Consider the following 21,363-nt stretch of genomic DNA (forward strand, 5'->3'; position numbering starts at 1 on the left):
TCTACCTACCGATGAAGATCGATGCACGGAACCGACTGGCATTAGAACCGGACCGGAAGTTGAACGAACATTTATTCGAAGCGAGGTGAGATGCAGACGAAGTCGTTTGAGTCTCTCAATGTAAATGGCGCAAAATTCAGTGCGCAGAGGCCGAAAGAACATTTTGTGGGGATAAAAATGTAGAAATATCAGAAAATAGAAGAGTCGGGCAATCGAAATTATAAGAAGGCGAAAATATATTCTATGGAACCACAAAATCTACACAATTCAAGTATGCAAAAGTAGAAATGTGCAAAGAGCCAAAATACGGAACCGTCAAACTCATTTAACGACCGCGAACAGCGGTCGAGAAGCTTTCCCTCATCTCCTGACCTCATCCTACCTTCGAAACTGGATTCGGTGAAATTCGGGAAACCAAAAAGTCCGTCGACATCGAGCAACGGCCACCAATTTGCCGAGTTTAGATATTGCAGATACGATTTCACGAATTCGTACTTGGATGCACGTCGTTATCGTGCGTTAAGCTTTTCTAGTTTACGAAGCCCAGAGCTTATAGTTGCGCTAAGAAAAATCACTTTCGTTACATGAGAGAAATATGTTTCATTGCAAGGAAACTCCTTAATTCTTGATTCTCATTTCATCAAATAGCTACACCGACTATGATGATGATGATGATGATAATGATGATGATGATGATAATAAATGCTTCTCACCGTGAAATGCTTCACACCGCTGATCATCGGCTGCGAACAGAATGTCATCGTGGCTCAAGACTGAAGACTGCTGTTCGTCCCACGTTATGTATATAGTCGACAACGATTCACCGACGTTTTTAATCACGTGACATCTGCTTTTACGATTCGGCGAGTCGCTGTTACGGTAGAACTTGCGATATTGTTGTTTTTCTCGTCCCGGAAAGTTGACTCAATGACCAGCTGACGCTTTACTTGTCACTCAGAGACAGAGCGCTACAATTTCGTCTTCGTTTTTTCAACTGTAGATTAGTTTTTCCAACGTATTACTGCCGAAATCTTTATAAAGAATCTCAAAATCTCTCAAGAATTACACAGGATCTATCTTCTATTACAGTTGGCTTGACATTCCGAATTTGAAAAGTTCCATTTAGTGGCGAAACTTGAAGCGACGAAATGAAACTTTAACAAACCAACAAAGTTTCAAATAGTCAGAAAATCGACGGCTCAAAGTTAACTCCGACCAAACCTACCTCTGTTAAATGAATGATCACTTCCTCGTTCCAATAAGTAATTTAAGAAGATTGTTATACCGTCTCGAACGCTTTTTCCTACACGTACATATGCAGCAATGGCGTACATGTGAACCCACATTTCACGTTTACACGAAACGGTATCATGGCGTCAAACACCTGCGAAGTATAACGAGTTTGTTCTGGAAACGAGGCTTAGCGGGGTCGATTGTTGGGAAATGTCGATTTTGAAGTTATAGTTGAAGTTTGCCAATCAACCCTCTCTAATGATGGAATATTTCACCTGCAGCAGAGTGGCTGCATCGACGAAAAGATTTCATTTCATTTATTATTATACTATTACTGTTACTATTAATCCTAGTTTTACTACTTCATTTTCTGTTCATCTTATGGTTACACACCGACATAAACTAAATAAACTGTCTCTTTCTTTTTCACTGTCGACCAGCGATCCAAAAATAATATGAAAAAAATTAACGTCCGAACAAGTTTACGTCACAACATTTAGATACCGTTGAAATAACCAATGTTACTTGTTTCTTCGTTCATTTGTTTTCATGAACAACAATTCGACGGCGACGAACGTATGTAGACACCTACAGCAAAGTATTTGTCTACGCCTGACAAACTTTACACAAAAAGAAGCGATGACCAATAAGAATCTATCGAGTTAATTTTCTTGGCGTCGTTCTACCCCCGTTCCGTTGAATTGAAAATATTGCTTCTCATCGGGAGGGGCTGTCTATGGCAATATTAATCGGAGGTGTTCGACAAAATATCACGTCTGACTCAGAGCTTATTTCTACAATATGTCAGAAAGATCGAAAAATAATATTAAATTATAAACAAACTTTTGCACCAGCCATTTGACAACATTTAGATATCATTGAGCGAATTAATGTCACGTATTTTTCAATTATTTATTATCGTGGATATGTTCGCTTGATCGATTGATGATTCACTAGGTAAGCAAGCGCCCCGTGTTTTCGCTATTTTTTTCTCTTCCTGTACTCCCGAAAAGGGAGTCAATAACGTAACGAAGGGTGAAAAAAGTCGTTCAAATCAGCTCATCCGTATCTAATAGGCACTTCCAAATATATCATGTGACACAGACGACGAACGACGTGAAAAAATTTGACCAAATGTCAGAAAATATGTATCACCAATTTGCAAAGCTCTTAAAGTTCGTCGAAAGTTCATTTGAGCGAATATGTTAACGGGACTCGTTAAAACTTTTTGTCAAGTTTATAACTTAATTTCAACAATGATCCGTCTGAGAAGTTAACGCGTTATAAGATGGTAATGTTTTTGTAAAAATAAAGGTTCGAAACTTCAGGCCTATAAGCGTTGCATTCCAGCAACAGCTAAGAAAATTAGCGTGGAGTTATTTCCTCTGTAAATCGAATGCAGAAATATTTATTTATCCTTGCAAAAGCTGAAAATTCGTAGAGAAGTTTGGAAAAAACACAATGAAAAGAAAAGAGAAGAGACAAATATAAATACAACTGCAGTATACCATTTCCGAGCAACAAGTACATCACTTGGTCATTGAGTCAGCTGCCGACAGGAGAAAACAAAAACACTACCAAGTGTGCGGCAAAACAAAGGTGCGGTGTAGGTGTTTGATTATTAGAAGCATCGGAAAATCGATGCCGAATATATATACCGCGGAATGGGTGACAGTCTCCAATCGCAAGCAGGATAAGGTATTGTTCGCAGCCAGTTATCAGCAGTGTAACAAATTTCACGGTAAGAAACGATCATCATTACATCATCATCCCCATAATAACTGTAAATGGTTGTCATTATTTTTTCTTTAAAAAATTCCCCGATTGCTCTAAGTTTTCTAATCGTTGAATGTCCGTTTTCCATGTATGTACATGTTATTTCTGCCAATAAATTAGAATTAGAAGGTATAACGCGATACATAATTTCAACTAATATGAAATAAACTGAAATATAATTGACAATCTGACACAGTAAATAATTTTATAATTCTTCATGTATCTTGTGCACAATATGAAAAATCGGACAGTGTAATTGTGGTCTTGGAACGAAAACTTTTTCTTTGCGTACAAAAAGACGAAAATACTGAAATAGTTGTGTCGTATATTTTTTTCTTTTTTTTTCTACACATAAAAAAAAAAAAAAAAAAATTCGAATTGTTCTTAAAAAAAAATGTGAATATTTTCAGGCTACAAAATTTGTTCCTATAATTTTTAATAAAGCCTTCTATAAAATACGATGGTGAACTGACAGAATTTTTTTTTTTACTGGAAATAGTTGGTAATAATTTTTGATAAGCAATTTCAATCGCGCAATGAGAATCGCTATCGTTTGTCAAGAAGGAAACTAAGGTTTTTTCAACCTGAGAATCAACCCTAAATAATGAAAATGTGAGTCTTGTGTTGCACAGGGTCCCATTCATGTAGAAGTTTGGGATTTTGAAAACGTTATTTTTTACAAAATCAGTAAATTTCAGTTGCATTTAACGTTCCAAATTCTAAAATTTTATAATCTTTGAATTTCAACGTTGAAGAAATAACCGTATTTCTTTGGGTTACATGCTTTCTAAACTGTTTTTCAGAAAAATTTCGAAATACCTAGACTTTTCCTGGTTTCCGCAAAATGTGAGAACCAAAATCGATGTATCTTCAGGGAATGAAAACAATTTTTCTCTTCAGTGAGACTGTTGGATTTTCTCAGAGATAAAATTTTCAAATGTTCCACATCACTTAATTATGATGTCGGACCTTGAATTTTGACCCTCAAGAAATACCAAACATCCCGCTTCGATAAATGTTGAAATATTTCATTTCTGTTCACAGGTTCCTCCGAAAAAATGCTCATGAAAATAGTCGTCTTAACCGCCATCCTAGCGATCGCATATAATATTAATGCTAACGATGTGACAGATACGTGCGATAATGACAACAACGGCCAAATTACGGAATATGCTTGCGGAATGATGAGCAATTGGCAAAGAAGCAACTCGTTATTAAATGTACGAAATAACGATATAAAATTACTAGTGAAAAGGGGATTTGGTCATCCTCGATTGAATTAGACAATTTTCTAGTGTGCGGAATTCATCATTTACTATGTATTTCGTTTTTTAGATCGAGATTCTGCTGAACCTGACGCTGAAATTAGATCTTAATTTGGGTTTGGGTGGGACTTCTGATAATTATCGTGGAACTCTAATCGCGTTATTCCTTTGCTTGAATCCTATAATTGACATTGATATCGACCTACTTAGCAGTGATTCGTGCTATCAAGATGTCAATAATTGCAAATCAAAGGCCATGAATAATATGACGGAAAACGATTCATCCGATATACGTGTATCAGTGCTAGAGTTGATTGATTTATCGATCGAGTTAACCCGTACTGAATGTGGCAGTGGTAATGGTGGTGGATCAAATAATGATCTTATTGACGCCAATGTCAAGCTTGGAAATACGAAAGTACTCCATCTCGGCGTATTGTAGATACTGTTTGAATAATGTTGACATCGAGATACGAATACCTAGATTACTTCACAGTTAGGAATGGTAGAGGGTACAAGATATAAGGGTTATCTGATGAGAATAAAAAATTAGCTGTTTGAAGAATAAAATATTTCACACCACTCAGTCGGCAAGCAAGTTTAATATTCTTCGGCACCCTATTCCCTGTAACCGGCTAACGCCAGATAAATTTCCCTATTCCGCACAGTTCACAGTAAAAAATTCCTAATAAAATTTCACGAAGGAAGTATAAAAAGAATTAAAATAAACAACAAAGACTCAAAGTTATCATCGCACTTCCTGATACGACACGCGTATATTTTCCTACCTGCATACCTCGAATAAACCTCGAAGAAGACGTATCAATAAATTTTTAGCTGCTTACCGTGCCACGCGGTTTCCACAACTGGATTGACTTTTCTCCATGCGCAATTTTAACTAGCCTCTAACTAAGGAACTTAAGGAAGAATAATATAATAGTAACAATAGTATGTAAGAAGCGAATGAACTCGTTCCCCGAGAAGTGCCATCATTGATTTATTTAATACTTTTTGATGTTTTGCATTACATGATGCTTACATTGTAATTATTTCTTCGTTTGATAACTACTAAAATTAAAATATCGTAATGCCATTCATTACATTCTATTCGACGATCTTCTCGGAATTGGGGATCGAAGACGATACCTCTTGAAAAGAATTTAAAAAAAAAAAACGAATCAATGGATGTCATAAATAAATGCGTTAGACACCGGGTGAAATTTATTTCAATGTACACGTTTCCATCATCAACAGAGACACCGCGGTTAGGAGATTATTGAGAGGCGAGGTTGATGTCGTCAGACTTCAAAAAGAATGTAACACTCGCACAGCCTGTAAATTTTCAAATCTGAGCTCTTTACATCAACTCTAAGCTCTGGTGCATGAAATTTGCGAATGAAAGCTTTCATATGTTATTTAACCTCCAAAGTTCAATCAAATTCAATGCAATAAAATTATATCGCTTAGGATGTGTAATAAAAATTTTCGAATATCGTATAGAAGCCTCTGCAATCAGAATCATATTCACGGAAGCAACTGGTAATGTGAATAAGTATTAAACAATATTCAAATCAATAAAACAATTTAACGGGGCGTAATTTTGAAAATAAAACGCGTAATAATAATGATAATAATAATAAAAATTAACGAGGGTATTTTAAGGCGAGTACAAATGCCACGTTAATACATCTCACGCAGAAGAAGGATATCGAATCACCAATCATCGCGAAGTATCATCAATTATTGCTGTATATAACATAATAATAGCTTGCACGTTTCTAAATATGATTGATTCATGCTCAAAATCAATCGTTTACAGAAATCAATAAATTCCGCTAATTGCATCGGCTTCCATTATATCCCCATAATTATGCAGAGTAAATAATAATTAAGCTCCCAGTTTGCGAAATAACGCAGTATTCGAGAACCGCGCTCGTTGACCAGATATTAATCTATTGTGTATAACCTACATGTTCGATGACGAACCGTGCATAGAATGCATTATATATACCATATAAATAACGTACCGGGAAATATTTCCGGAAATAGCGCGACATCCCCTGCGTACAAGGTAGATAGAAACGTACTAGACGACTATATGCATGAAAATGCCACTTGAATTGTATCTCGTCTTACTGCAGAATCGAATAAACAATTTTTACTATCATGAGCGGTATTATTTTGACCAACTTTATGTACGTATCGATACATATAATATTCAGACTAAAAATGTTGAATTATGAAAACGAGGAAAATACTGAAAATAAAATATTTCACTGCTATATATAGGCGACGAGATGGTTCAAGGATTATATATATATAAAATTCGGTTAGGGCGATTGCGTGCGTAAGAATAAATATTGCAATGAGAAATAGCGAGAGAGAGAGAGAGAAGGAGAGAGAGACGTACAATTTTTTATTTAGTACAAGTCAGTTATCGAGAAAAAAAAAAAAAAAAAAAAAAAAAAACGGAATAAACAAATTGATAAATAATCGCATTGATATCGAGTGTTGCGTGTAATAACGAGAAGATTATTTACGCGGATATGATATGATATTGTTGATAACCGTTATACGCAGATATGAAACAATATGTTGCTCGGAACGGCTGGAAGTTTGTGCATACTTGGCATTCATTGAACGGTTTCACTTTATAACCGTGAATCATTCCTCGTGGACGATACGCGTAATTGTTATGACTCGTACGCATATTACAAAGCACACGCTGATGGAATACCGAGGTGTGTTGAACTGTTTTTCAACTGACATCGGTAACGGTTAGAAGGTACAGATTTGAAGAAAATTACGTGTCGATATGTGGTTGGTAAGACGGTTAATCGACTAATAATCCAATTCGGTATGCATTGTATGTACATATATATTACATACATGTATGTTTGTTGTAACTAGATTATAAAAGTATATACATTAAAAATAGAGACGATTCGATATCAGGTGCGGCAATAAATTAATCGTTTGATTAATGTAAGATGAAAGTATCCAGATGTGGTTATAAATGCCGACGTATACTAATTTGCAAGGTCGTCGGTATTATATGACGAGTGCATTATGCAAACTATCCGCGATCTCAGTGCCGTAGCTATATTCTGTACACAGTCGCTGGACATTTTTGTTATTTTTATGACAAGATTTTTTACGTACCATAGACGTTTTGCAGCTTGTATACACAATTGTATGCTATGTATGTTGAATATGAGTAAATGGAAAGCAGCAAATGAATTGGAAGCGAATTGTACGATGAACTTTGAGGGTATATTAAGAACGCGTGGACGAAGACAAAATAAAAGAGATGTGAAAAATGAAATCGAAAGAAGAAAGGAGACCGCGTAACGGGTTGATTATGTCGCACCAAATTGTTACTATATGTGAGGTTCATTTCGAGTGGTATTCCGTATACGAAGTGGGTCACAGCGGTGCTTTTGACACATGGGTGTTACACGTATGTAACCGACATGTTTGACGTTTATATTTTATTTTATTTTAAACAGTGCAGTGCAGTGTGTGTATTCAAATAAAGATAGAGAAAGCAAGAAATAAGGAACTTGAAATGAAATGGAACGAATTGATGAAAGTTCAAACCTGATTATATGGGCCGATTTTGTCGCATCCTAATTCACCATCCAGCTATCGTAAGCGGTAGTAGTTGCGGTGGTTCACAAGTCAATTTTTTGATCAAACGATCGACACCTTTCCGGAAAGTTTGCACACAAAACTGCACCAAATCACAGAAACAAACAATTCCGAACGATAAATATTATTTCAAGAAAGCACACACTGAAGGAGCCAACCGATAAGATATGAAACGAGTTTAACCCGAAGCTGGATTTCTTGGTCAACTGGTAAGCGTGTAACAAGAGGAAACACACGGTGCACGCGTGCAAAGGAAAATGCGGTACCTGGACCAAAATTGAAAAAGAAACGCGGTTCAGCAAATGCGGCAACGTTTGAGCAGGACGAAGGCGGCGATCGAGCCGCGAGTCCGATCGAAAGTGAGCAAAGAGACTCCAGGAGCGACGAAGAGTCCGCGTGTTACGCGCGCGAAGGAGGAAATGGCTGGGGATTAGCCGCGTCACGCATACGCGGATACACGCGCACTTTACACGCACACGATTACAGATAAGCGCGTCAAATACGCGTATATTTACGAGAAACTCCCGGCTCGCCTCGCCTATCCCGCCTATCCCGCCTATCCCGCCTTCCGCGCTCTAAACGGGAATCTCGTCTTCCTTCATCTCCATCCGCTGCTCCGGCGTAATGCCGCGTAATTATACGTGACACACGTAAACGCGCGAATATACGGATGACAATCATCTCCGTCGACGGATGTACGCGTGCATCGACGATTACACGTAACGGAAACGCGGTGAAACGTTTTATCATCACGTTTCGCGCCAACTTTTTATCTCGCAATTTTATGGCCTCGCCGAGTCACCGCGCCACGTGCTCGGCTTACGAATTCGTAGATTCTCGCCTCTGTACTCGCCACCTCATTCATTCATTCACTCGTTCGTTAATTCATTCATTCCTCTTGATCGGTTCGTTCGGCTGTTTGCAAAAAAAACTTGAATCTAGGCGATGTAAAGACAGTGTGCAAGTACTCGCGATCTGAGAGACCGTCGGGGGGGATTAAACTTCAAATTGCACGAGACACGCTACAGGCACCTAAAAATCGGAGGTAGGAGAAAAGGCGTGAATCGATTTTCGTCACCCGTGAAAGCCCTCGTGCACCGTCAAAGAATCCCGTGGCTCCGAGGATGACGGGAGTCGCGGGCACCCGCGGCGCGTATTCCACACTCGATCGGACGCGTTTAATTCAATGAAACGAGGAGACCGGAAGTCGAGCCTCGACGCGTCGCGGCTTCGTCGGCTTGCAACGCGGGGGACTCGGACAGGCTCGTGTAATACGCGCAGGTGGATCTCGGCTCGCTTCGCGACTTGCCTTCGCGTGGACTTGCCGATAATCACGCCCTCCAGAGGCACGCAGCTTTAAACCACGAGTAGCGACGCGTGTGCTCAATTCTTATACTCAAATATATGTATATATATTATATATACATTATTATCGCGTTACTCATCGTTGCATTATACATGTCATGCAAATAGCCAATGGAAGTATGATTCTGCTTATGGTGTTTATTTTATTGTTTCATTTCTGTTTTTTTTTTTTTGCTTCATCACTTCTTTCTTTCGCACAAACTGTTACTCGCAAAATGATATTTCAACTGCAAATTACTAGTTCATGCGTAATTTCTCATACATTTTCAAGATAAGTAAAATTCTATCCCGTACGCTATTTCTTACGAAACGGATTTTTTTTTATGATTCACGAAAAATCGAGATCTTGTATACAACGCAATCGACAGTAGACAGAGACAAAAACCGAGAACACTGATTAATTTGAATAATTATTCAACTATTATGCTATTCAAATGAATAATTGTGATAGATGACGAAGTGTAGAAACAAATTCAATTTCTCGATTTTCGTTAGTCTTGACAAGTTTATTAAATACTCAAAATGCTTGGGAAAATAGAATAGTATGAAACGAAGTGAAGAAGGCAAACAGTACACATAACAATATAATAATGTAATAGATAACTAATCGTAAATGATGAAGGCCACTATTATATCGTTATAATATGGATACCGGAGCGTGTTGAGCCGAGGTATTTCACGTTTGCAATTCAATGAATAAATACATAGTTGAACCTGAACATTATTCGAACGTCAACCGTCCTTACATTAATAACAAGAAGCAGCTTTCGGAGTGCAGGATTACGGTAAGACCAATATTTATATCTGTCAAAATAATATACAGTGATTCATAATAAATTATTTATTTCGACTGATAGCACGTGTTATAATAATCGCGTGTCTTTTCATACGCATACAATAATATCACAACGCATCAGACAACGAAAGCGCAGATGTGAGCCAAAAAATTGTGTAAAAAACATTGTTTTTACAACGTACAACAACAATATATAAACAGAAGGCGTAATTGTGTTTGTTCTTTTTTCAAATTTGTTTCACATTTAATTTCACAGCTTCGATCACGTAACTTCGATACCTATAATACGGTGCACACACATTGTACGGATAATGCAGCAGAAAATGCAAGCTTGCGTAAGGCCACAGCGCGTGCATTATTATACAGTTGTGTTACAACCGAGCTGAGAAATATCTTTGTTGCAAGGTCATGTTACGTTGTGCTGTCTTCTCGTTGGACTGCACAGACGTATTATTCGTGCAAATTGTTTTCGCGCACGCGTGACTCGTGAAAAAAAATTCAAAGTAAGAAGACGTCTTCGCGTGATTGACGAAAATATGATCGTCGCGTTACCTGCAACTTTTCAAAATAATTCTATCTACCGATGAATATCGACGAGAAAAACTTTCTTCATTGTAGGCAAATTCTTCAATTTTTTATTCTCATTTCGTCAAATAGTTACACCGACTATGATGATGATGATGATGATGATAAATGCTTCTCACCGTTACACGCTTCACACCACTGGTTATCGGCTGCGAACAAAACCACATGGTGCCTGAAGACTACAGTCTGATATCCATTCCTCAGGGTATATATAGTCGGTAACGATTCGTCGACGTTTTTAATCACGTGACATTTGCTCCTATGTTTCGGCGAGACTGTATTATCGTGAAATTTTTAATATTTTTGTTTTTCTCATCTCGGTTAGTTGACTTAATCACCAGCTGACGCTATATACCTGTCACTCAAAAACGGTGCGCTCCAGTTTTATGTTCGTTCTTGGTGTTTTGATTTCTTTCGCAATGTTCGACTGCGGAAATTATTTTAGTGCACCTGACAATAAGTAGATAAGTGCATCTTGTAACGTAAATGGATTTCTTATCTGTCGTTCGGTATACATATGGTGAAAAAATTCAACTAATCGAATTGTGAAAAATATCATCGTACGCGGTGCAAAGTACTACTTCACAATGAAATTATATGGGAAAATCTGTTCCCAAAAATATACAAGAAAAAAAAATAAGTCACAGCCACTTATATAAAGTAAACTTCTACTTCAACATACTCGAAACTACGAAAAGAATATCGTATACTTGTAGGATGATCGCATCAAAGTTTGAAGAATTTTTGTCCAAGTCGTTGACAAACTATCATGACTGGTTGAATGACGCAGGCAGGATGAAAACTTCGATGTTATTCCGTGTCGAATAGGTAGTAACGCAATTAAGTTTCTACAAGTTTTTATACTTCGAATTACTTTCGTCGAACCTTTTTGTTTGAATCGATTTATTCTCACATTCAATTTTGTTTCCTGGAAAGATAAGATCCTATTTTCATTCAGACAGCCATCGGATTCTGTAAGAGATAAAATTGTGCGGTCCGACCTACTTTTGCTTAGACTTCCTGCCGCACCAAATCCTCGTCTATGACACTGTCTTATATATATATATATATATATATACATAGTCAACAGAAGCAGCAATGCAAATCCAAATGCAAGAAATTTGCCTTTGAATCGATATAGAGGTGTTGCATATCCTACAGATCGTTTATATATATATTCGCACCGCGTTATAGAATTAATTTTTATCCTGCACTTCTGTTCGATTCTCAGTATAACATAGAAAAAGAGTAGAACGTAGGAACATTTATATTCACACGATTTTTTTTTTTCCAATTACTACTGTAACGTATTAATCACACTGCCTGACAGATAGATTCAATTTCGCATTAGGATAAATGAGAAAAGATAATTCACGACGAATCGATTGACCACTAATTGTAAATATAAGACTTCCGATGCTCTCGGCACTCAAGCGTCGTGCAATATTAATACGCTGGTGTAAATCCAATTTCAGTTGAATCCGAAGGGCACTGAGGGTTGAGTTTTCCACTCCTAAACACGGTCGAAGATCCACTTGATTAATTCAGAGCTGCAGGGAACCAGACCAGCATAGAAGAGGGAGGGGGTGATACGCGCGAGAGAGGAGAGGAAGGAGAGAGAGCGGAATCGGACTGACGGAAGCCGCGTACCGATTCATCACCTGCGGAGAGACACAACACGCGGAAATCCCTCGAACCTTGTCTCTTCATTCGGGTATTAAGAATTAAGATAACTCAAAAGCTCGTAATCCGAGCACCAATCAAGCACTGCGAAAATTTCATTCGAGAAAATAGAACGAATGAATGTTGATGTGAAAAGTCATTTAGAGATGGAGATAATTTTAAACAATATTTAAATGTTATTCAGAATGTAAATGCAACGAATTTTTCTCACTTTCATAATGTATCTGTTGATTGGGTTACACACCATGTAGGTACAAACAGACGCATATCGTTTCAACATCGATTTAGATATTGAAGAGATTTCAGGTATCATTGAAATAATTTCTTCAGTACTTGCATTGCAAAAGCAATTAAAACAGGGAAACACACACACACACACAAACATGCATTTAACCGCAGCAAGTTGTTTTTTAAGTAACTAGTATCGCGTCAGACGTTCATTGCGTCAACTGGCCCGAATGAGAAAACATAAATATTGTGTACGACGTTACTTTTCTTCAATTACACGAATTGAATTAGGTATCCCACAGTATAGATGAATGGCAGATAGACCCTATGCAATTCTTGAGAGATTTCAATGTTCTCTAAAAGAAAATAATGAAAAAGCGGCTAAAATAATTAATGCAAAACTGCAGCGCTCAGTTTTTGAGTGACAAGTACTTATAGCGTCAGCTGTTCATTGAGTAAACCGACCGAGGGGAGGATTGAAAAAATATTGCGAATCTTTCACAAACACAAACTTACTCAATCACACAAGCAGCAGACGTCTCGAGATTAGAAGCATCGGAGAATCGTTTCCGCCTATATATACCCTGGGATGGGTGACAGTCTTCAACATTGAGTCTTCAACACCGAGGTTCTATTCGCAGCCAGTGACGAACGTCAGAGTAAAGAATTCGAGGTAAGAACCAGTCATCATCATCTAAACGGTATAAGTGACGATATAGCTATTCGATAAAACGAGAATCAAAACCTCATTAAATTGTCAGCAATTACCGTGAAATAAAAAAGAAAATTCCTCTTCTCTCGTAAAGAGACTAAAAAATTGTCGACTTCCACGTTATCAGAATTTTGAAAAGTGTCACCAAACATGGTATACCCCTGCGATTTTGATTCTCAAAAACCTAATCCAAACACACCCTGCAATTGATAATATGCTTAAAAAAAAAATTTCGTCTCTATCGACAGTTTGCCGTGAGTAAGAAAAAGCGGGCAAAACACAAAAAAAAAAAAAACTTGGAAAAATGATGATGAAAATAGCAGTATTGACAGCCATCGTGGCCATAGCGAGGGATGTCAGTGCCGACGTGACGGCGGTTCCATGCACCTCAAACACAACTTCGTCGATGCAAAACGCTGTCGACGGTACAATGTCGAATTGCGAAAATGGTATTTCGGGCTCAAATTCGTTGTTGGCAGTCGCTGTGAACTTGAACCTAAGTACACTGGTACGAAACAATACAGTCTGCCAATCACTATCGTAACAATTAAGGGACGGGGGTTGGGAAAGATAATTCATTGCAGTGTAGAGCAATATTCACGAGACACTTCCAACGTACTGTTTTTCAGCTCGGACCACTTCTGAAGAACCTGCTTTCGGCGTTGACGCAATTGCTGTCGTCGGTTCTACTCGACGTGGTCGAACTTTTGAACACGGTATTAGAAACCGTCGTGAAGGTGGTGAATGTGGTGATAAAACTGCTGGACGGTCTGCTATCGAGCCACGAGGCCACTTCGCAAGCCAACGCAGCCACGTCAAATGCAACTAGTCAAATCCAGTCCATGTGCGGCAGTAATTCGTGCGACTCTTCGTCGGGTGGAACCGGCTCGCTTCTTACGGTCGTATTGAATGTCTTAGACGGTTTACTCTCAGTGGTTGCGCAAATAAATTTATAGAGTCGAATACCTAGACACAGATTTTTAGATAAATTATCTGCAAGCTGCAGGTATGGCTGAAGGGTACAATAATAATAATAATAATAATAATAATAGTAATAGTAATAATAACATGTAAAAAGTTTTCAAAGTGTCAAATGTTGTAGGAAAATTCTTTCCCATCATACATATATTGTTCGTATTTTTTTTTTTCCTTGTACAATTAATAAGTGAATAAATAATCCCTGGACAATAAATACAATGATCGAAATCATTCTTCGGAAGGAGAAATAATTTTTACTGAAAATCTCCTACAATATCGAGAATAGAAGAATATTTGAGTAGATATAAAATTTTCACAATTTTTATACAATTGCATATATTCGTGCAAAAAATTTAGGGTGAAAAGATGCAGACGTATGGAAGCGACGATTTTCGGAGATAGAAAAGAGGGGGAAAAAAAGGAAACTGGTATACCTGTGACATACGTGTATGTATATATATGTATATATATAATAGCTATAGTTTCGACCTTTTGAGACGAAAACTCGGAAGCTATTGCGGAGGGTTGAATAGCCATGCGGACAAAAAGCTCGGAACTGTATGGCTCTGCAGTCCAATCAGTGAGAAAATTGCGACAATCTACTAGAGAACTGAGAGATAAAAAGCGAGGAAAAGAGAGAGTGAGCTGAGGGATGAAATTACACGGTAAATTTCCTCGCCATTGTTAGAGGACTGGAAATTTTCATCAGAGAGAGAGAAATGGGAAAGAAATTTTTAGCGATCGGAGAACATTCGAAACTAAAGAGCGGTGGTAGGCGATGTAAAATTTGAAATAAAACATTCCTAGGAACTAGATTTTTTAGACTTTCTAAATAATCGAAATTCAAAAATTGTGGTAAAATTTTCCCAACTGTCAACGTTTCCTTGATATCACGTATAGCTTGATATAGACATGGGTCAGGGTGGCCACAAATTTATGGGAAAAAAATTCCATGATATTTGGAGTTTTTCCAGGACCTAAAACCTAGTTTTTTCTGACATTTTTCAATTTCTAGTCATTTACTAAAACCTAAAGCCAATTTGTTTTCCCGATGAAAAAAAAGTAAACTTCGTACCTAAAAATATCATTTCTAATTCCCATGATAGCAAAGTGACATTTTCGATTTTTTTCATGACCCTTTTTAAATTCCCTGACATTTCGGGGTTTTCCAAATTTTCAAGGTGTGTGGCCACCGTGTGAATATATGTATACATCAGACTGAACGCATCATACATACATACATACGCAGACTTTTAAATAATAAAAAATACGAATAGCCAGTTTTCTTGAGCAATAAACTTCTGCGTACTAAAATGTAATTTTCAGTAGTTACTCGACAAGTTTTTGGCGAGAATTTTTGCACTCCAGAGTTCGCGATAAAAAGTTGCGAGTATTATTACGCCGGATAAGTAACATCCACCACGACTTCTAAATGCGTAGAGCGTAATTACTCTTCCCGCAAACATACGTATATAGGTACATATATATACAGAATCGTATATGTACCAAAAGTATTACATGTGGATGAAAAAGTTTCATTTTTGTCCCTCGTAAATCATCCACGACTTTCTTGAAAAATATCACCTTCATCTTCTTCGTCGTTGTCGTTTATACAGCACTCGGGAAAAAACATGTTAAACAAAAAAAATTGTTTTTCCTTCATCCGAGTTGGTGATGAAAAAACCAAAATCTCTGAACATAAAGTCAATTTATATCCAATAACTGCGTTTCATAAGCAAAAATAAACAAATAGATAAATAAATAAATAAAAGATGAAAGAAAAAAATAGCTGTAGACCTAATGATATCTAGTATGAATGTGTTATGTAAATGGAGGTATCCTAGATGACAAAAAAAAAAGAAAAAATATGTGAACAACACAGTGCAGAGGATAATGAGAAAACACGAAAGGCAAAGTAAAAGTAAACATAAACATCGAAAGCACACATTTCAGTTTGTTTAACGTAGCTGTACACATATGTATATAAACGATAGAGAGTGTAACGAACGACGCAAGGGATCGTGATTAGCTCCGCGGAGTGTAAACTCAGTTGAAGGGCTCTCTCGGTATATCCTCGTCGTGTGATCAACTTTCAAGATCAACATCAGTTTTCCGTGAAAAGAAAAGACCGAGTTCATTGAGCGGAAAACGTGAGGGGGAAACGAGAATTGGAAAAAAGACAAAAAATCGGGAGAAATCCGTATGATCGAGAAGACGAAGAATAAACTCTCTGAACTTGCAATTAACGAACTATAAAAAAAAAAAACAAAAAAAAAACAAAAAAAAACACGTATTACTACCGTGTATAAAACATCTCTCTGTAACTAGTTTTCCAGAGAGCGAGCCTGATTTCAAATACATATAAAGTACAAATAAGGATACAGGCAAATAATAATCATCCAGATCGTGTATCCGTGCCTTTTTCTTTTTTTTTTTTTTTTTTTTTGTTCGTACTTTTACCGTGAAAATTTATTTTTCCGGAAACTTTGTCAATCGACGCCCCCGTTTTTGGGTTTCAATTGTGTTAAAGCCGTCATCTCTCGTCGCGATGATAGATAGGCAGCGCAGTAATAAACCTCTGCGGGCGGATCGTGTGTCTGAATTTCATACGACAAAGCTATTCGATGCAGATATACCACTGTTGTATATGTCACGTGTAACGGAGTGTAGACCTCGCGATTCGATAAGCCCTTAATCCGCTGGCAATTAGCTCACTGCACACGTATCCACCCTCACCCTCACCCTCACCCTCATCGGTCTTCGTCCTCGTCCCTTTTCCACCCTCCGTTTCACGAAGCTTCTGATCGTCGAACGGAGCGAGCAAACTGTTCCGACTGTATAATTAATTCCACGGGAATCTGCATGGCGACATGGAATCGAGGAGGAACCTTGTACAGTGGATGTGTAATAAAATCGAGCGAGAGTTCCTCCACGAAATAGATAAAAGAAAAAAAAATACAACGAAAAGTCGTTAAGATAACGACGAATCAATTGTGCATACCTATACCTACACGATTTCGTTGCAATCGATATTCTTTCGAACGTTGTTAAAACTCGACAGCCCGACGGCGTTTCGTGCAACGTCTTTTAAATTTTTTATTTCATTTCTTTTTTTTTTTTTTTTTTTTTTTTTTTGGAATCTGCAGTCTGTGCTGCGTTTCAGACACGGGATGCAATTAATAATACGGATATACATATATATATACGAAAAGCTGCAAATGTGGGAATTTTGCCGGCTGACTGTGTACAAGATAATTGCACATCAATTTAAATTAGAATATTGGGAGTATCGCCAAAAAGTTTATATATATATATATATATAGATACGGTCGTTTTGATTACACAATTTGTATTTATATACAATGTTGAATCTTTCGCTCGAGTAAACTATACTTATATTTTGCATACACACCGTACATGAAAAAATTTAAATTCGTAAATTATTTAAAACTGCAGATCCTGACTCAGCTGTTGTTCCCACGTGTGAACCGATTTACATTTTTCTTCTTTTCCTTGCTTTTGACGTTGTTTATAATGAGTGGAATTTCTTATTTATTATTCGCATTTTCTTTCCATAAACGAGCGGTAAAAACGATATTTTTCTCGAAACTTCTCATCACCATGCAAACCAGTTCGGTTACCGGAAGCGATACTGTCAGACGTGTGACCGAAATCTTTTGCCAGGAATACTTTAATCTTTCCTTCGTAAAATAGCTTCCTTATTTTTCACAAAATTATTTTTAACTCGTATAATTTACGGGTTCAATTGTGAAGTGTCTGTAGTTTTTAGAAATTTTAAATCTCACACGAATGAATATATATATATGTATATGAAGTTTAATGGTAGTAGAGGGAGGATTAAAATTAACTGCAGAAGAGAGAAAAAGAGGAAAAGACTGCTGCATAGGGGTTGTTTTAAAAAAATAACAATTATGTATGTCGATCTTACCTTGAGATGTCTTCCTGTGAAACGGCGCGAGGCGTCGACGCTGTATGAAGTGCAAGCGAAGAGGCGTGACGTGATTCTTGAGAATAAGCTAACGAATTATTTTCCAAGGCTGAAACCGAACCGTTTTGTTTCCCTGTTGATCAGACAAAAACGCAAATAAAAACATCAATCGTTTATCATTTTTATCGTACAATGATTAATGCATTATGAAAATAAGTATCGTTGCTGTAAGATCTGTTGGTTTCTTATGTAACTAAATCAGTCTCAATAAAATCAAGAGAAGATAGCAAAGAAAATTCCGTGGTATCGATAAATACAATCAGAGTGGGTTCTAGAAAAGGGTTTGCATCTAGGCTAAATGTCGGTAACTGTGTCGGTGCAGGAATCTATATCCAATCTTCTTCTGTACGCAATAAAAGGAGTTTCAAAGAATTCTATGTAATTCACGAGAAATTATACCGTAAGCTTTTAATATATACTTGGAAAAACGCAAAGATAAAAATAATGGTGATGAAAATAAAATGAAAAATCGGAGAGAGATGATCCTTTGTGAGTGTCGCTGGAGGGCGGCACGTGTTCCACACGTGGGATTCCTCATTCCGTAAGAACGTGCTAATTCTAGGTGTATGAATGCATGTTCGCACACATGTAAAGCACATGCCACGCATAAAAATATATATATATGTATATATATAACGCTGCGTCGCCTATAGAAACAGCAAAACGAAACTTCCCTACCGACTCAGCGGAAAATCCTTGCAGAATTATTATATATCTAGTGTATAATACAAATACAGCATGTACGACGAGTTTAGCACGCACCATTTATAATTCATGTTACAAACTCGACTGTATTTATAATAGATTTAGTCGCGTAGGTATACATCTGTAACAACGTGACACGAGAAATTCATCAGATGTCAAAGGCACGTGCCAACTCGTCGGGGAATTCTGAGAAACAGAAAAACTGAGATGAAGAAGAAACGAATATCTCCAAAAATATTCAAACCCATCGAAAATTTATACACCTGCCGAATAACTGATTAATTATTTTTTGGATTTTTCGTCACGTCTCCTTCGATTTTTTCATTCTAATTTTAATAATCAAAATTCGAACACCGAATTCGAAAGTGTGATTAGGCAAAAAAAAAAAAAAAAAAAAAACTCGAGGTGGTGAAACGATTCGTAACGCAACTACAAGGAAAAAAAAAATTTCACCAAAATTTGAATGGAATTATTATTACTATAAGCAAAGGGGAGCAAAACTGTGTTACTTATAGTTACTATGTATATACTTGCTGATAATCAAAATCACGAACAATACAGCGAGTTGGAAAAAATCTTCGTGTATTAAAGGATAAAATTCGGTTCTTCTTTCGAATGAATTTTCAATCAGGATGAGATAAATTTCTCAATGCGGAAAAATTGATTCTCTGATTCAATGACTTACGTGGCTGAGGCGACAGCGACAAATCGGAGGCAGAAGGTGGCGGGGGTAAAACTCCCTCCGGTTTCGCAACAAGGAGAACAACGCGATCCTGAGTAGCTTTGAGGGTAGCGACTGCCTCCTCATGCGTGACGTTTTCCAGATTTTTATCACCTTGCTGAAAATGGAAATGAAAATTACAAAACTTTAACACTTCACCATTTGACACGTCATATTGTATACAATTTACAACAGTTTTTTCTTTTTTTTCCGCATTCTAGTAGGGATCTGAAAATTTTCACCGAATTTATATATATATATATGATATATATATTCCATGCAAAATCCTGAATTTTATTGCATTTTCAGGCAACTGAATTGCGTGACTAAAAGGATAAACAAACAATTAATATCGCCTAGGGTTAATTATGGTAATTAGCCTACAGTTTGTATTTTCCTTTCCAACAAATATTGCAGACTCTCTACCTTGGCGAAAGCTTTAATTAGGTAGGCACCGAGCTACTACTGCAGGCCTTTTGATCCTTGTTCAGCCGAGCCGAAACAACCCGAACAGCAAAACACAAGGCTAAATTCGAAACGAACTATCCCTTCATTTTCTGCGGGCAAGGATCTCGAGCTGGGAAGAACAACGCTTTTGTTTCAGGTTGGGTTCACGGTAGGATTAGGATCAAAGCTTGGATTAATGCTGGATTATTATTTGTTATGAGAAATGTGGAAAAGGTAGAATATATATCAACGTCGAAATGTAGGATTCGTATAACTTTAGATTCTTATGTCTGTAAATAAGCTAGTTTATTTATAATGCACGTACACTAAGGTGTCCCTTATTAAGGATATCCACGAATTTTCGCCGCCCCACTCCCCAAATCAACCTCAAATAATACAAAAACAATTGCCTAATTTTTTCAAATTTCTACCTCAATTCTGGGATAGTCCGCTTTGTGATCGAAGTTTCTTATGGAAATAACATGAGAAAAACTTTTTTCCTCGGTATATATTTTGTTGCATAAGTAATAATATTTTTTTTAAATCTGTAACTGCGAGGTTTTAGTAGGCATTAGTGCTACTATCATACCAAAAATCAGTTCGGCAGGCTACAAAATAATAAATTGGCTGGCGCGTTCCTTATTAAACAAATTAATCTGAATTGAATGATCATTCAAAAATCTTAATCTACCTTGCCAAGTATGTACGACTCATAAACACGCCGCACTTCCGACTGTCACGTGGAAGTGGGGTAACGGGGAGCGTCCAAAATGGCTCAGGGCCGTGCAAACAGCGGTCCTGATTTCTCTGGGATGCAACGGTGTTGTGCTCGGGCGACAAGTGTGTCGCCGCGTCGACGCTCCTCCTAGGAACGGGCACCTCAAGTCACCAAAAGGTGAACCCCGTTCCCATAACCAACCCTAAAAACGCGATCCTTAAAACTACGTGAGATGGAAAAAACTCGACACCCGACCGAGTGCGGGAAGTACGCGGTAATCGCACGCGCGAGCAAAGTAGGGAGATTTAGCAGTACGTCCTGCCTACTCGAGCGCTCGATTCTTAGTGAATCGCGCGCGCGCCTGCGCTCGGTAGACCCCGTTTGCGCACAGCGCGCCGCCATGCGACGGGTACCCACGACATCGCGAGGTACCAACGGGTCCGCGAGGTTCGAGTACTTTTACGATAAAACATATACTGAGAAAAAAAAGT

At 37.6% G+C, this 21,363-nt stretch overlaps 2 protein-coding genes across 17 annotated transcripts in view; one reads left to right on the plus strand and one right to left on the minus strand.

The window, feature by feature from the left end:
* The window catches only part of LOC124407311 (disks large 1 tumor suppressor protein), a 361,750-nt gene that overhangs the window by 40,032 nt on the left and 300,355 nt on the right, over positions 1 to 21,363 (minus strand). For all 16 annotated transcript variants that reach the window (XM_046883436.1, XM_046883417.1, XM_046883347.1 and 13 more), the window contains 2 exons: positions 19,672 to 19,825; positions 18,222 to 18,354 (listed from right to left, as the gene is read on the minus strand). In XM_046883436.1, coding sequence (XP_046739392.1) covers positions 18,222 to 18,354; positions 19,672 to 19,825 — 287 coding nt within the window. The remainder of the gene's footprint in view (positions 1 to 18,221; positions 18,355 to 19,671; positions 19,826 to 21,363) is intronic.
* On the plus strand, positions 13,582 to 14,327 carry LOC124407448. Its single transcript, XM_046883574.1, has 2 exons — positions 13,582 to 13,802; positions 13,924 to 14,327. The coding sequence occupies exons 1-2, from the start codon at positions 13,599 to 13,601 to the stop codon at positions 14,248 to 14,250; spliced, it is 531 nt and encodes a 176-aa protein (XP_046739530.1). The 5' UTR covers positions 13,582 to 13,598; the 3' UTR covers positions 14,251 to 14,327.

This window comes from Diprion similis, chromosome 1, assembly GCF_021155765.1.
Source record: "Diprion similis isolate iyDipSimi1 chromosome 1, iyDipSimi1.1, whole genome shotgun sequence".
Taxonomy (NCBI): domain Eukaryota; kingdom Metazoa; phylum Arthropoda; class Insecta; order Hymenoptera; family Diprionidae; genus Diprion; species Diprion similis.